The sequence below is a fragment of the Meriones unguiculatus genome, chromosome 2 (assembly GCF_030254825.1).
Source record: "Meriones unguiculatus strain TT.TT164.6M chromosome 2, Bangor_MerUng_6.1, whole genome shotgun sequence".
Taxonomy (NCBI): domain Eukaryota; kingdom Metazoa; phylum Chordata; class Mammalia; order Rodentia; family Muridae; genus Meriones; species Meriones unguiculatus.
In genome coordinates, this window is record NC_083350.1 from 94,513,685 (window position 1) to 94,528,305 (window position 14,621).

General features: G+C 47.9%; 2 protein-coding genes across 5 annotated transcripts in view; both read right to left on the reverse strand.

Annotated features, from left to right (window-relative positions):
• The window catches only part of Txnrd1 (thioredoxin reductase 1), a 78,309-nt gene that overhangs the window by 27,470 nt on the left and 36,218 nt on the right, over nucleotides 1-14,621 (reverse strand). Inside the window, exon 1 of one of the 4 annotated variants that reach the window (XM_021640937.2) lies at nucleotides 11,306-11,470. The exons of 2 other annotated variants lie outside the window; for them this stretch is intronic. The gene's annotated coding sequence lies outside the window, so the exon portion shown is untranslated. Of the gene's footprint in view, nucleotides 1-11,305; nucleotides 11,471-14,621 lie in introns of those variants that run through there. One more of the 4 variants, XM_021640935.2, reaches the window with a different exon arrangement.
• Eid3 (EP300 interacting inhibitor of differentiation 3) lies at nucleotides 1,753-10,155 on the reverse strand. The gene has a single exon (XM_021640939.2). The coding sequence runs from the start codon at nucleotides 3,075-3,077 to the stop codon at nucleotides 1,854-1,856; it is 1,224 nt and encodes a 407-aa protein (XP_021496614.1). The 5' UTR covers nucleotides 3,078-10,155; the 3' UTR covers nucleotides 1,753-1,853.

The window sequence follows — 14,621 nt, forward strand, 5'->3', positions numbered from 1 at the left end:
TGGACTCACTTTGTAGACCAGGCTGTCCTCAAACTCATAGCGATCCACCTGCTTCTGCCTCCCTGAGTGTACCAGTGTGCCCAGCTTCTGTTAATGTTTTTAAGCCATCTCTGTATGTCAAAAACCACAATTTGGCAAAGGCATCAATAAAGCAAGGTGCTGAGGACGAACTGTCAGGGTTCTTTTAACAATGGCAGTATATTCTCCTTCCAAGAGCTATCTCCTGAAAACCCCAGGAGTCTGCTGAGATGCCAGCATGAGCAGCAGCAAGACCAAATGATGCTCCTTCCACCTTAAGGGTGGCCAGTGTTGGCAGAGGTTAGCACTTCTTCACGCGAGGAAAGGGGGAACCGCCACTACAGAAAGTCTGTTCCCGAAAGGCTTGTTCCCCTGTATTCTCTATACATTGCTGGTATTGTGTGGCATTTCTCCACATACAGGTCCTGGTATCATTTGGACATTGGCATTTCCTCCCCTGCACTACACCTTAGATTTAGAAGGGAAACTTGTTATCAGCAGCAGAAATTTTCTACCAACAAAGACTTAAACTCAAAAAAGGACACGAAGGTGCTCATGGACATGTCCATTGCCTCTTCTGGGGTGATTTTAATAATCTAAATTTTCTACATTGACCACCAAACAATTTACATGAAAGCACTAACCAGTGAACCACATCCCCAGTTGTCCTGTGCTTTACAGTCTTAAAACTGTAGCACCAAAAGAAAGAAAACAGAAGTTCCCAACATGCAGTATCAAGAGCATGGCCTCCTCTGATGCTGTCTTCCAGCAGCAAAAGGCTACACTTGTCAGTACTCGTCAGTACGAGTGCTCAAATCCCATTTCCATCCCGCAGGAAACTCAGGCCCACAGGAAACCAGGCATTTGTGGCACAAGTACTCGGGGTGGATGAAGAATTCTTGCTATACAGGCCCAGATACAGAGCAAAGCCCTTTTTGGGTTTTGTTGTTGTTTTAAAGTTAATGGGACAAATATTTAGAGTTGTTACATGTTGAAACTGATTCTGAAGCACACTCTGTGCTGGTAAAATCCAAAGAGAAAACGTGGTGACAGATTAACCAGAGTTAAGTCTTGCAACTAGATTCAATAAACACCGGCCACCCCTGCAAATACTGGTGAGGTGACTACTGCCAGCTTACATTCAAGTTTTCTGCACATTCTCTCCTGTCATAACTTGTCAGTTCCACACATAGACCCTTAGTTTCTTACCTAGAGTGCCTTTCTGCCCAGTGTGGTGGCACACAGCTTCAGCCCCAGCAAGCAGGGAGGCAGAGGCGGAGACAGAAGCAGGCAGATCTCTGTGAGCGCCAGGACAGCCAGAGCTACATGTTGAAGCCGTCTCAAGACAAAACAACCCAGAAAGCCTTTCCCTACTATCAAATGTGGACACACTTTTCAAGCCTTAGTTGTTTGAGTGTAAACAGTACACAAACACTTTACGTTCATTTAGCCAAAAAAAAAAAAAAAAAAGTTTAGAATATGGTGATCTACTATCTGAAAGGAAGTATGGCATTTAGGTTTTTCTAGTCTTAATATTGCTTAATATTAACTACTGACTGATTTTGTCCTTTTCTCACTCTTTCCCACATCACAGTGAGTCCTGGGTTTAGTTTCTAGCAAACTGGCTTCCAAGAAACTCAGGGGTTTTCAAAAGACTTCCCATAGGCACAATAGTGAATTTTTAAGATTACAACCTCATACGCTACCAAGGAAAATACACTGCACAGTAGACAATTTGCTCACAAAAACAGTTTACTAGACTATGTGCTTCTGTTTAGATTCTACTTTGAGAAAGTTAGTACAAGACAGAAGTCATACACTACAAACAAAAGTCTTTAGTATGAGTTTTTGATCATAGCCTCTGAAATTTCAAAAGTGGAGACAATATTTTTCCAGTCCTGCAAACTCAAAGATATAACCCCTTGTTTCCTGCCATAAGAACAGGAATCATTTTCTTCACCCACTTGGTTGACATTAGTTGGCTCTAAAATTGGCAGTCTGTCTTGGTCAAGCCTTATTCTTGCGAAGCCATCTCTAATGATAAAAGAAACATAGAAGATATTCTCCACAGTGCGAGAAAACGAGTTTGGATCAATCACAAACTCAAAATACGATACTGGAGTATCAGGGTACTTTTGAAAGTAGGTCTGCAGCAACCCCAAGATTCTTTCTACTTCTTTTTCTGTGGTCTCCTGATTAGCATGCATGTCCAGCTTCCTCAACTTTGTAGGCATATCTCCATTTCCTTCCATTTTGCAAGCTCTTTTGTGATGGTCAAGCCGGGGCTTTCGTGCAGAACGTTCTGCCTTGAACGAACCAAAAATGAAGTGGAATGTTTCGGCTCGCTGCATCCAGGACGTGGCCTCCTTCTGCAGCGTTCCCCAGAAGGAACGCGCTATGCTTTCGTCGCACTCGCTCAACTCGCCACACTCTTCTTCCACCCAGTTCAGGCCCACAAACACCAGCAGCGCGTCACAGAACGCCACGTGATTAAAAAAGCTCATATCCGAGTTTAACTGCTTTGCTTTTTCTTTACCCAGATCAGAGGCCAAAACCAGGAACTGGGCATCGAGGGCTGCCTCTCTGGTCCGGCTCACTCCGTCGAACAGCACGTTGGCCTCCTCCAGGGCCTCGGTCAGCGAGTTGCTGGCTGTGTTCACGATGTCCTCGCGGTTCTGCTGCACGGTGTAGATGAGCTGCCGGTACTGCCTGCGGATGCTGCGGCACTTCTCGCGGTCCACCGCCAGCTCCAGGAGGTCCGGGTGCATGTCAGAGGCCCCGGGGCTCAGGTCCTCAGAGTCACTGTCCAGGCCTTCCTCCTCGTCGTCGTCGTAGTCCTCATCCTCCTTCTTCAGCACCTCCTCCTCCTCCCCCTGCTTCACCAGGTACCGCCACGCCAGGCTCCTGACCTGATCCTCTCCTTTCTCCTTGCCTCCAGTCAAGAAACCTTGTCCTTTAGACATGATGGTGGCGCGCAGGTAACAGCTGAGGGCAACCAACGGTGGCTGCGACGGCAATGGCAGCGGTGGAGACCGTTGGAACCGCTGCTTTCTGCACATGCGCTAGAGGCCCCGCCCCTCACTCCGTGACCACGCCCCCAGCTCCGGACCGGCCCTCTGCCTGAGCGGAAGTCCATGCTAATTCCCGCTCACCACGAGGGACGTACACAAAAGCGATCTTAGAAGCGTCTCCACTCAAAGTGGAAGAACAGTGGGCAGGGTTCTGCAAGGGAGCCGTTTCTCTGGAAACCCGCCAAAGGCTAAAGAGAGGCTTTTATCCTCTACAGGGGGGCAACCCCTGAATCCTGGGCACGGGAGCAAACCATGAAGATTTTCAGCACCATCTGTGCTATCTGCTGGCTGAATAATATGCTTTGGAAAAGCTACACGCCAGCTCACTGGAGACCCAACGGGTTATCAGGGCACAGCGAGATAACAAAGGAAGGCGTAAGGAATATTTTGTTTCTAAGTCCAACAGGCACATGTCCAATTCGCAGCCTGGGGTCAGTGGCTGAGGTCCGGGCACAAACAACTATGAGGAGACCCTTTTTCTTAAAGCTTGGGGGAGGTTGTTCAAAGTTCCTTGCAGTGAAGATCAAAATAACATCTATAATTATATTAAATCATTCCAAAGTCCTTATTCAACTGCAATAATCTCTTTTATCCAGGAGCAACTCAGAATTACTGGGGTTGGGCATGGTATCAGCACAAGCCTTTAATGACAGCACTTGGGAGGCTGAGGCAGAGAGAACGAGTTCAAGGCCAGTGTGGTCCCTAGAGGAAGTTCCAGAACAGACAGAGCTACACAGAAAAACTCTATCTCAAAAAAAAAAAAGAAAAGAGAACAAAACTTTTTTCTTAATTAAAAAGTTATTTTGTACATGTAAGCATTTTGCATGTATGTATGTGCACCACAAGCATGCCTGGTATCTGAGGTCAGAAGAGGGCATCAGATTCCCTACTTCCCAAGGAATAAGGGCTCTTTGATGCTGAATCATAGTTCTAGCCCTTAAGAGTTCAAGCCATCCTGTCTAGAGACATGTCTCAAAAGGGAGGAAAGAGAAAAACCACATAAAATATAGCTCACCCTTCAAGAGTCTTCCCAGCACTTCCAGAGAACACAGGTTTGGTTCCCAGCATCCCTTGCCTATAACTCCAGTTCTAACACCTTCATCTAGCCTCCATTGGTAACCATGTACACACACATACTTAAAAATAAATCTTTAAAAGGCAAACCACTGAAAGTGAGAAAAAAGAACCAATCCAACAAATTTGTCCTCTGAGCTCCACACACGGACCATGGTGCTCTTGCCTGCACATGCACTGCCCTCTGAACTCAACATACAGACATAGTACTTAAGTCTACACATATACCATACACATACCATAATTTTAATTTTTAATGTGCTGGAATAACTAAAAGACATGGTTCAGAGAATAAGAGCACTTGCAGCTCTTCAGGAGGACTGAGTCTCACAACTCCCTGAAACTATACCTCAGGGGATCCAACCTCTTCTGGCCTTTGCAGGCACCTGCACATACATGGGAGACATTCACACCATCACAGATGCAGACACATCCCTAATTTAAAATTTACAACAGACTGGAGGAAAGCCTGTGTCCCAGTCTTCATCTACCTGGCACTGGCTTAGACAGGCTGCTACACCTTCAAGCCACGGCTGTGCCTCATCTGTAAAATGGAATTATAAAAGTACTCAAAGTACAAAAGTAAGATTATAGGGGCTGGAGAGATGGCTCAGTGATTAAGAGCAGCTGCTGGTCTTCCAAAGGTCCCAGGTTCAATTCCTGGCACCCACGTGGCAGCTTACAACTGTCTATAACTCTAGCTCCATGGATTCTGACACCTTCATACCAAGGTATAGAGAATAAAATTAAATAAAATTTTAAAAAAGATTATAAAATCAATCAGTGGGGTTTTAACTACTGAGCAAGTACTTACTATGTTCCAAAGTACCTCAAATAGATATACATCCCCAACCCGAGACAGGGCTTCTGTGTAACAGAGCCCTGGCTATCCTGGACTCACTTTATAGACAAGGCTGGCCCCGAATTCACAGACATCCACCTGCCTCTGCCTTCCAAGTGCTGGGAATAAAGGTATATGGTACAATGTCTGGCTGTCTCAAAGATACTTTTACATACAAAGTAGTAGTAATTTACACTTGCCCAATATGCACAAAGCCCTGGGTCTGAGGGATCCTCAGCACCAGGCAAGTGCACACCTATAATCCTAGCACTTGGGAGGTGGAGGCAGGAGGATCAGCTTCAAAGACAGCCTGACTCAAAAATAAATAGGAGGAAGGGAGAATAATACATTTCAAAGGTTAAACTGTCAGAGAAGAATAAACACAAGCATATTCTTCTGTAACAAATGTATTGGTGCAGGAAGAAAAACTGCAGTAAGAAATTGAAAGAAACCACTAAGGTTTCAACCAAAAAAAAGTATGCTGAGAACCCTGAAGAGTAAACCCATCTGACAGCTATTCCAAAGCAGATCCAGAGTGTCTGGGTTTGCACAGAAAGGTGTTTTTTCTCATGGCAGACTCTAAAGTACCGTAGCCAAAGAGAGGTTGAGTAACTTCTCTTACACATAAAATGGATTATACTATTGTACGGTCGGTGCTGGAGATCAAACCCACGGCCTTCCTTACAGCTGTCAACCACACAGCCAATGAGCTGTACACACCCAGGCACAAGGCAGCCGTGCACTCATGAAACAAGATAAAATGAAGATCAAGTCACACTAAATAACTTGCATCTAGACAGTGAAGTATTTTAGAATATTTAAACCTCTACCCTTCCTTTGTGGTAACAGTATGTACTTCTTGACACTTTCAAAACCAATTACAACCCACATACTCTGGAGGTCAGACACGCCAAGAAAAGCATCATTCTGGTCAACACAAGAGGTGGAACACTGGCTGTCTGTTGGAGAATGCAGAAACCAGCAGACCTGGTTTCAAATCAAATACCTGCTCTGAAGGGCCACAGAGACGGCTCTTGCAGAGAACCCTTGGTTCCTAGAACCCACGTCAGAGGACTTGTATCTATAACTCCTGCTGCAGAGCTGATGCCTCTGTGGTCCTCAGGCCCCTGTACTCACACACACATGTACACGTATAAATGTGGACATCTTAAAAAAAAATGCTTTCTTAATTGCCACTTAATTTTCTCTCTAGGAGTTTTGAGTCTCCTCATTTGCAAAGTCAGTCTACTGGGCATTCCATTCTACCTTAAAACCTGTTACTTTTTTTTTCTTTCCTTTTTTTCAGTTATGGAAAAATATTTATTTGTTGGCATACATTTTCTGGTAGTTATGGACTGGAGCCCGGGCTTGAGCATGTGAAGCAGTCCCTCTACCACTGAGCTACACCCTAAATCTTAACAGAAGTGTTCTTAAGTGCATATATTACCATACGGATCTGTGTTAGAGATAAGAGGGTAACATAGCTTGACGCTGACTGCAGAGTCAACTAGCTAAAGTGACCTCTTTCTTCCTGACTGACAAAGGCCCACCTGCCTGAGGTGCTAAAGGCACTGAGACCATCAGTTATAAAGTCCTAAATTGTGTCCCAATGTGCTACTCAGAACCAGTTCTCACAGCTCAGAGTTAGGTGTCCGACAACCCATCTTCAAAGAGATCAGAACCTTCAAACTTAACTCCCTCAGGGAGCTATGTCCCCCGCCACTTAGAATGAATACTTACCAAACGAGTATAGGAATGAAGCATTAATGTGTGGAATGCCTATGAAGAGCTAATAGAAAAGTCTATCATCCTTATTTAGTAGGCACAGTGGAATGAAGTCTCACCCAGCAAGCCTCACATGAATGGAGGTCTACTGTATGCCAGAACTATGCTAGGAATACTGGGATCTACGTGGGCTCCATCCTGACTCATGAGCACATGCGTCAGACCTAGAGCAGCCGTGTGTCTCAAAAGCAGTAACAAAGCCAGAGAGGTGTGAGCAGAGCAGAGAGTGCTGTACAGCCCTGGGGTCTGGCCCCCTGCAGCCCTGCCTCTGCCAGCTATATGATCTCGGCGTGCCTGTGTGATCTGGAGGCCTTCATTTTATTTTCTGCAAGACTGGTGACACCATATCCATCTCGGGCAGCTGTGAGAACTTAGAACCCAGCACACAAACAGCTGTTACTATCACCAATGGGCGTATCCATTTAGATGGGGTACTAACATACCCTTGGAAACACGGGAATGTAAAGTAAGCCTACCTCTCCACCTTGATAAGCAAGCCAGAAAATCAGTTTGTGGGATTCCTAAGGATTTGCAGAGGTGCTGTGGAAACACAACTATTCTCTGAACAGGCACTCACCTGGAAGAGTGGCTTTGGACAGGAAGAGACACCAGGAATTGAAATAAAGAAACTGAGTAGGGAACCTAGGGAACTGCAGGTGTGACTAGTCCCAGGAGCCTGGGAGTAGAGCAGACGAGAAGAAAACCCCGCTGGCCCTGGCCCAAGAAAGCACATAACAGCTCATTGAAAACTCAGCCCTTTATGGTAGAAGATCTGGCAGCAAGCAGCAGCCCTGAGAAAGGCGGTCCAGGGCAGGTAGGGAGGGAGTGTTCAGGGGTGATGCTGCCTGCGTGAGAGTGTGAGGTGAGCTGGGCCAGAAGAAATAAGAACCCTTCTCCCATGACTGTCAGGAAAAGCCAGGCTGGTGCTAATCCAACAGGGTGGGCTTGGGGACTGGGGACTGACCACAACTGGGCTCCATGTGCTTGGGTGGGATTCTCTACCGCCTGCCTGCTCTCTCTTAAAGAAACTGAATCTCATGCAGCCAATTTCAGTCTCATCAGCTCGGCCCTCTCCTCAGACCTCTGAAGGCTTAACTGTGGTAGTACTCCAATGGGTACCGTCTCACTGACCCTGCCCTTTCTTCTCAGTTCCACCAAACAAGAGGCATTTAAACAGGTAGTTCCAAAACTCTGGCCGTGGAGATGGCCAGTGTGGAAAGCACCAGCCACTATGCCTGACAGCCTGAGTGCAATCCCTGAGGCCTGCATGGTGGAAGGAGACTGCATCACACAAGTTGTCTCTGACCCTTACACACACCAGTAAGTGCACCTGCATGCACGCACACAAATGTAGTAAAAAAAAAAAAAAAAAAATTAAAACCTCTGGAATCTCAAATTCTGATTCTTGTAGTCCTGCCTTAAAGATAAAATAAAATGCTGCCAGGCTTGGCAGTATACACCTTTAATCCTAGCACTCAAAAGGGCAGAAGCTGAAGACACTTAGTAATTCCATGGCCAATTTAGGCTACCTAGCCAGCCTGATCTACATAGGGAAACTGCCTGAGAGAGAGAGAGAGAGAGAGAGAGAGAGAGAGAGAGAGAGAGAGAGAGAGAGACCGTGTATGCTGGTGCATGCCTGTGATCCCAGCACTCAGGGAGGCAGAGGCAGACGGGTCCCTGTGAGTTTGAGGCCAGCCTGGTCTACAGAGTGAGTCTAGGACAGCCAAGGCTACACAGAGAATCCCTGTCTCAAATAAATGAATGAAGAAAGAAAGAGAGGGAGGGAGGGAGGCAAAGAAGGAGAGAGAGAGAGAGAGAGAGAGAGAGAGAGAGAGAGGGAAGAATAAAATCTACAACAGAAGAGCTAGGAATGCAGTGTAGCTAACTGGCGGAACACTGGCCTGTGTAAGTCTGGGTAAGGCCTGGGTTCTACCCCATATCACAAGCAAACACACCAAGATGTTGCCCTGGGGATAGCTGTATGGTAGAGCTCTTACCTAGAATGTTTCCAGCTCTGTTCAATCCTGGCACATGTGCACGTATGTATGTACACACACACACACACACACACACACACACACACCGAGGGAGGGGAAACATTTGGTCAAATTCCCCTTTAAACTCCTCACCTGTGCCTACAGTCCTTCTGAAGTTCGCCCTCTCCTCTTCTTCAACACTCACTGTGGCAAGTGGCTCAAAGTTCTCAAGCCAAACATCTTACCTGTCCCCTCCCATTCTTTAAGAAAATACAAACTACAACAGCTAGCTGACTTAAGCTCCTTGTATGTAGTAAACGTTAAGTATATATGAACGCCATTCATGGCTCTGTACCTCACCAAACCCCTGAAATTAGAGGGTCATCTGAAATTGAAAAAGCCAGAGAGGCATGTCAATAAAGTTAATTCCAAAGCTTATAGAAGTGTTTTACTCCCACTGCATGGATAAGATCATATAGGAACACATGATTGTAGCGTCTTAATATACATTTACAATGCAGGTAGTCTCCCAGGGGAATGCAGTGCTCGGCCTTTGTGTTCTTTCACTTGCAAACAGGTCTGAGTGATGCAACTACTTTAACTAAGGTAAAAGCTTTCATCCTCTTTTAACTAGTTCACACCCATTTGCTATTAGCCTTTCAAGTCCAGTTCCCTTCCCTCATTCACTCTGTTAAACTGTGTTTCTTTTAAAGCAGGAAAGACTTTTTAAAACGCGCAGTAATTGCTAATATCCTTGAGAGCACATACATCTGTTTTTTACACTTAGCAGGCCTCGTGTTCACTAAGAAAGCAATGTTCCAGGATGTATTACTTTTGGAATTCACAGAAGGGCTGGTGAGATGGCTCAGTGCGGGAGGCACTTGCTGCCAAGAAAAGAGTCTGGAGTTTGATCCCCAGGATGCACGAGGGGGAAGGAAGGGAGGGACCTCACAGTGTCCTCTGACTTCAACACACTGCCTGGTGTCTCATCATGCATTTTTTGCAATTCTGCAGCCTGTCACCCCTCCAAAAAAAAAGGGTTGTCCGGCATACTTGCCACTGAAGTGTAGATCTCCGTTCCTTTATAGCCACTCAACTGTTAACTCTGAGCTAGAGAAATGCCTGATGGGAAACAAATGCAACCCAAGGGATTCCTGGTTGCTCCATGCCTCAGAGAATCAGGAGGAAGGTGATGCGGCGGCCTGATGAGGGAGGGAGGGATAAGCATTTCCTGATGCCCTTATCTCAAGACTTCCCCATGCCACCCACCTGCCGCTGTAAGCTGGGAAACCTGAGCAAAGGGCACTTTGAACAACCACTTTAAACGGAAAGGCTTGTCTTGGCTCTTCCTGGTTCAGGGATCTGAGCACGTGGGTCGGGAGCCTGCAGTGGGTCGGGAGCCTGCAGTGGGTCGGGAGCCTGCAGTGGCCCGGCGCCGGGGCCGGGGCCGGGGGCCGGGGATCGATCCCAGCGCCTACCTTCAGGGCTAGACCGTGACCAGCGGCCTGCACCGGTCACGCCTTCGGCCGGCTCACCACCTCCCGCCGCTCTCTGCTCGCCCGCGCCGCCCTCTGTGGCACAAAGCAGAGCGGCACTGAGCCTTGCTCCGGGCGGGGCTTCCGGGACGACCTCGGGTCGCTCCCGCCAGCGGACTCCGACCCGCCAGCGGCCGGCCAGCCGGGCTCCCGGGCCCCAGAACTCGGAAAGCTCCCAAGGGCGGCCACAGAACACTGACAGACCCACTGTGGTCTGGTCTGGCTTTTGGTCGCGACACCCTGGCTTCCTGGAATCTGAAACCGCGGCCCACAAGGATGCTACCCATCCATGCTAAGGATGAGATCAGGGCAAGACGGTCCTATTTCAGAAAGGGGAACTCGGAAAAGTCTGGGGCAAATGAAAACGGAGCCACTGACACCAGCAGTTAACATGGCCGTGGTGATGTATAAACATTCAGTCTTTACAACTGTACTTCTACATGCAGTACCACGTCCATTTCACGGGTAGGGAAACTACATGCTGCCAAACGACTTGAGCAAGTTGGAGCAGCCGCTCAACACTGCGCAGGACTCGAATCCAGAGTCTACGCTTAACCGCGAGCCTGCACTGCCTCCTTCAGTTCGGGGAGGGCTGCGCTGCAGTCCCGGCTGCCCTGTTTAACAGCCTGTGTCAAGAAGGCCAAGCCACTTGGAAACCATGAACCCTACACATGCGTTGACAATTTCAGAGGCTTAGGACGTGGAAACACTGTAAATGCATATTCCTCACACTGCCATAGAACTCAAAAGGGGCATCTACACCCATGTTCTCTAGCAGCCTGCATGCCACCAGCAGACAGGGGCCAGGCCCAAATCTTCTGCTTTGTGACCGGGCTGTCCTCTGCACCCCGCCGAGACTTGACCGTAGCTCGTTCCACACAAGCCCCAACCCTTTCGGCTACTCCCCAGGCATCTCCAAATCACTACACCGAAGGGATGCTCCCAGCAGCCGTCCCCGGCAGCCCCGGCCCCCAGAGGTCAGCTCGACGCCGACACACAGCTTACATGAACAGAAGAAAACAGCAGCTTCTCTCGCCCCGCGGCGTCGGCGTCCCACACCTCCCGCCTGCACGCAAGGCCTGACGGAAGCAAACTGAGGATAAAGAGCTGCTGGCTCCTAGTGGCTCCAGGAAACCACGCCCTACTCTCAGTAGGCGGGCGAACTGCCAGTGTCAGAATGACAAAGCAGAAATCCAGTCCCCGTGCAGCCCTGGCGACCTGTGCCCGGCGGCTCGGCAAAGTGAGAGCTCCTAATTGGACGGACCCACATCCTGCTCCTCGGAACCGCCCCAGACCCAAAGGGCGCCACTGCTATTCAAAGAATGTTGGGAACCAGAGGGAGTAAGGAGAGTTAGTGTGACGTAAGCTAGCCTGAGCCCTAAGGCGCTGCTCTCTACACAATCTTGCACAGTCACATAAGGAACTTTGGAAATATTGACGCCTTACACACACAGACACACACACTGATGTTCTGATGCCCCTGTATTGGTTGTGACCCTGGCGACTAGGTTTTAAAAACTCCAAAAATTATTCTAATTGACAGCATAGTGACCCACTGCCCTAAGGCGATGGATTAGTCAAGTCTGGTGATTCCCTAATGGAAGTTCCCTGGCTTTTTAAAGCTGTGTACACTTCATCCTTACTAACCCTGAAAAGAAATGACTAATTCCCTTACAGTACTTCCTCCTCGTCCCAGGCAGGCTTGGGGTTCACTTTAAGGAAAACAGTGTATTTAGCACTTGGCACACCACCCCCAGCTTCTGCGAAGAAGGCCTTGTCCTCTGTGCCTCCCTGCCCCTAGGTTACTAAGAGTGCTTGCTGAGGGCATGAGGAAGTGTCGGACCCACGACTCTGGCTAACGGCAGGGTGAAAGAAAACTGGTGAGAAGGTTGCTGGCTCCTCACAGCCACACCCCCTGCTAGCCGTGGGCCTCCTGTTCCTTCTAGGATCTGCCAAGGGGAAAGTCAGACACTTGCCCAAGACACTGCCCTGGCTTACCAACACTTGTCCCGCGCTTCTCACTACTCTTCCCGAATGTGTGCTTGGACCAGAGCAGCCCGTGATTCTCAAGTGTTGGGGCTGGAACAAAGCACTGAGCTCTGCAGTTTTCTGGACCACAGAACGGAAAATGTGAGGAAAGGAAGCTGGGACTCGGGGATAGTGCCTGCCTTTACCCTGGAGCCTCCATGCCAAGCTCTAGATTAAGCCTTCCAGTTGCCTCCTCTCAGGTATCCATAAAGATCATGAGATCCTTATCCTTTTCTCTCTTTGGTGTTTCCAGATAGGGTTTCTCTGTGTAGCCTTGGCTGTAGACCATGCTGGCCTCTAACTCCCAGAGATCCATCTGCCTCTGCCTCCCTGAGAGCCCCTCACTCTTAAAAATATAGGCAGTGCAACTTATTTCATGAGCATGCCGGAGTAGGGAGAGGCTTTTAAGTTGCTGAAGTCACACGATATACCTAACGAAGGCCATGATTATAGGACCCTAATAGCTTGGCCCTGGAAACGCCTTCCATGGACTGAACAGAGGAATCACAGTGGGGATTTTTCTAACAGCATATTAGAAAAGACGACACGACATAAGCCATTTCAACTTCCCATTGCTCTTAAGATAGGCAAATTATAATGCAGGCAACTAGAGAGCTTCCCCTTTGTGGGGAGACACAGCTCTGGCCGGGCCTTCTTTAGTTACTGGCTGAAGGAGGCTCACCGCTGCCACGTCTCCTGTTATCACCAAACACCTCACATCGTTTTGACCGGGCTCATGCTCTGAACTTTCTTCCCTGAAAGCCTGTATAGTCCATAGGCCATCAACGGTGGAAGAGTCACCTCCTCATTCCCTCTGTAGCCCCAAGTACCTACTAATAATGACATATTTTCTAAATCTATCAAAACTTTTGAAAAGCAAGCCTTTGTTTGGTTTCTTGTTTCCTGAGAATGTGTTCCAGAGTAGATATTTGGAAAATCCCTTTCTGTGTCTGAACTGTCATCTCCGCTAAGACCGTGCCATAGGTCCCACTACATTAACAGTGCTCCGCTTGTAAAACGTCCACCTACAGAACACGCTGAGCTACAGTAATCACTGTTCAGCTTCTCTAGACCCCTGAGATCAAATCCAGGCTTCTCAATAGTACAGCCTATCCCACCACCCCCCACCGCCACGTTTTGGGTTTTTGTGTTTTTTTGTTTTGTTTCTTGGTTGTTTTTTGTCTTTTTTCTTTCTTTTTTTCTTTTTTTTTTTTTTTTTTTTTTTGGTTGGTTGGTTTTGTCAAGACAAGACAGCCCTGGCTGTCCTGAACTCAAGCAATCCCCCTGCCTCTGCCCTCTGCCTCCCCACACCACCACCTGAGACAAACTTTGTTATTGCTGGCTCTCCACATGCTCTGTACCCTGCTTAGGCAGCAAAACATTGTTGGAGAAACACATGGGGGTAAAGTGATTTCCACTTAAAGGTCAAGGCCACAAACCTCAAATCCATCCTCAGCCCTGCCCAACAATCCTTTCTCCCTGTCATATTTTCCCTGCCACAACGATGCTTCCATTTTCTTCTTTTCTCCAATTTCTAACAGCACTCCCTCTGCTCATAACCTACTTTCTCCTCCAAGAAAATAGGACTGACCAGACAGAACTTCCCGGTATTTCCTCACAGTCAGAAAGCTACTGAATTCTTTCCCATGGCTCCAGGTAGAATCAAAGCAAGGTCCTTCCTGCCCTGTGTGCAGCTCTCACCAATTCTTGCCTTTTCTATTCAACAACTTTTTTCATTTCTTTATTTATCATCAATCAATTTCTTGTTCTGTACCTGATCATTTCATCACACAAACATACTATACATTCCTTATTTCATAGAAGAAGCCCTCATCGCTTCCTTTCACGAGGAAATGGGGTGAGGTGAGTATTGAAAGAGCTCTCGCCATAGAAGGGAGTAGGAAGGCAGTAAACTATAAGAATATGCCTGTGGGGTGAGACTACAGAGAAATGAGGGCCCAGCCCACGGGAACAAGCTCTGGAAAACCTTTCTAAAGAGAGGAGACAAGAAACAAAGAAGCCAAGCTGGGAGCCGGCTGCACTTGTCCAGCCAGGGAGCCAGGAAGAAAGGACAGAAAGGAGGCACAAAACCCAGGAGGAAGCTGCTTTGGTGTTTGAAGGTGGAAGCCATAAAGGCTTGGACTAGTGGGCGTAAGCTGCATCTGAAGGTAAACAGGTTTGCAAACCAGTGGAATGAGAGCTGTCACAGGAAGGCTGGGCCTTGGCGGTTGGGTACATTGGGTAAGTGGTGGCACTCTAGGACAGGGACCGTCAAGGACAAAAACTGACAGTG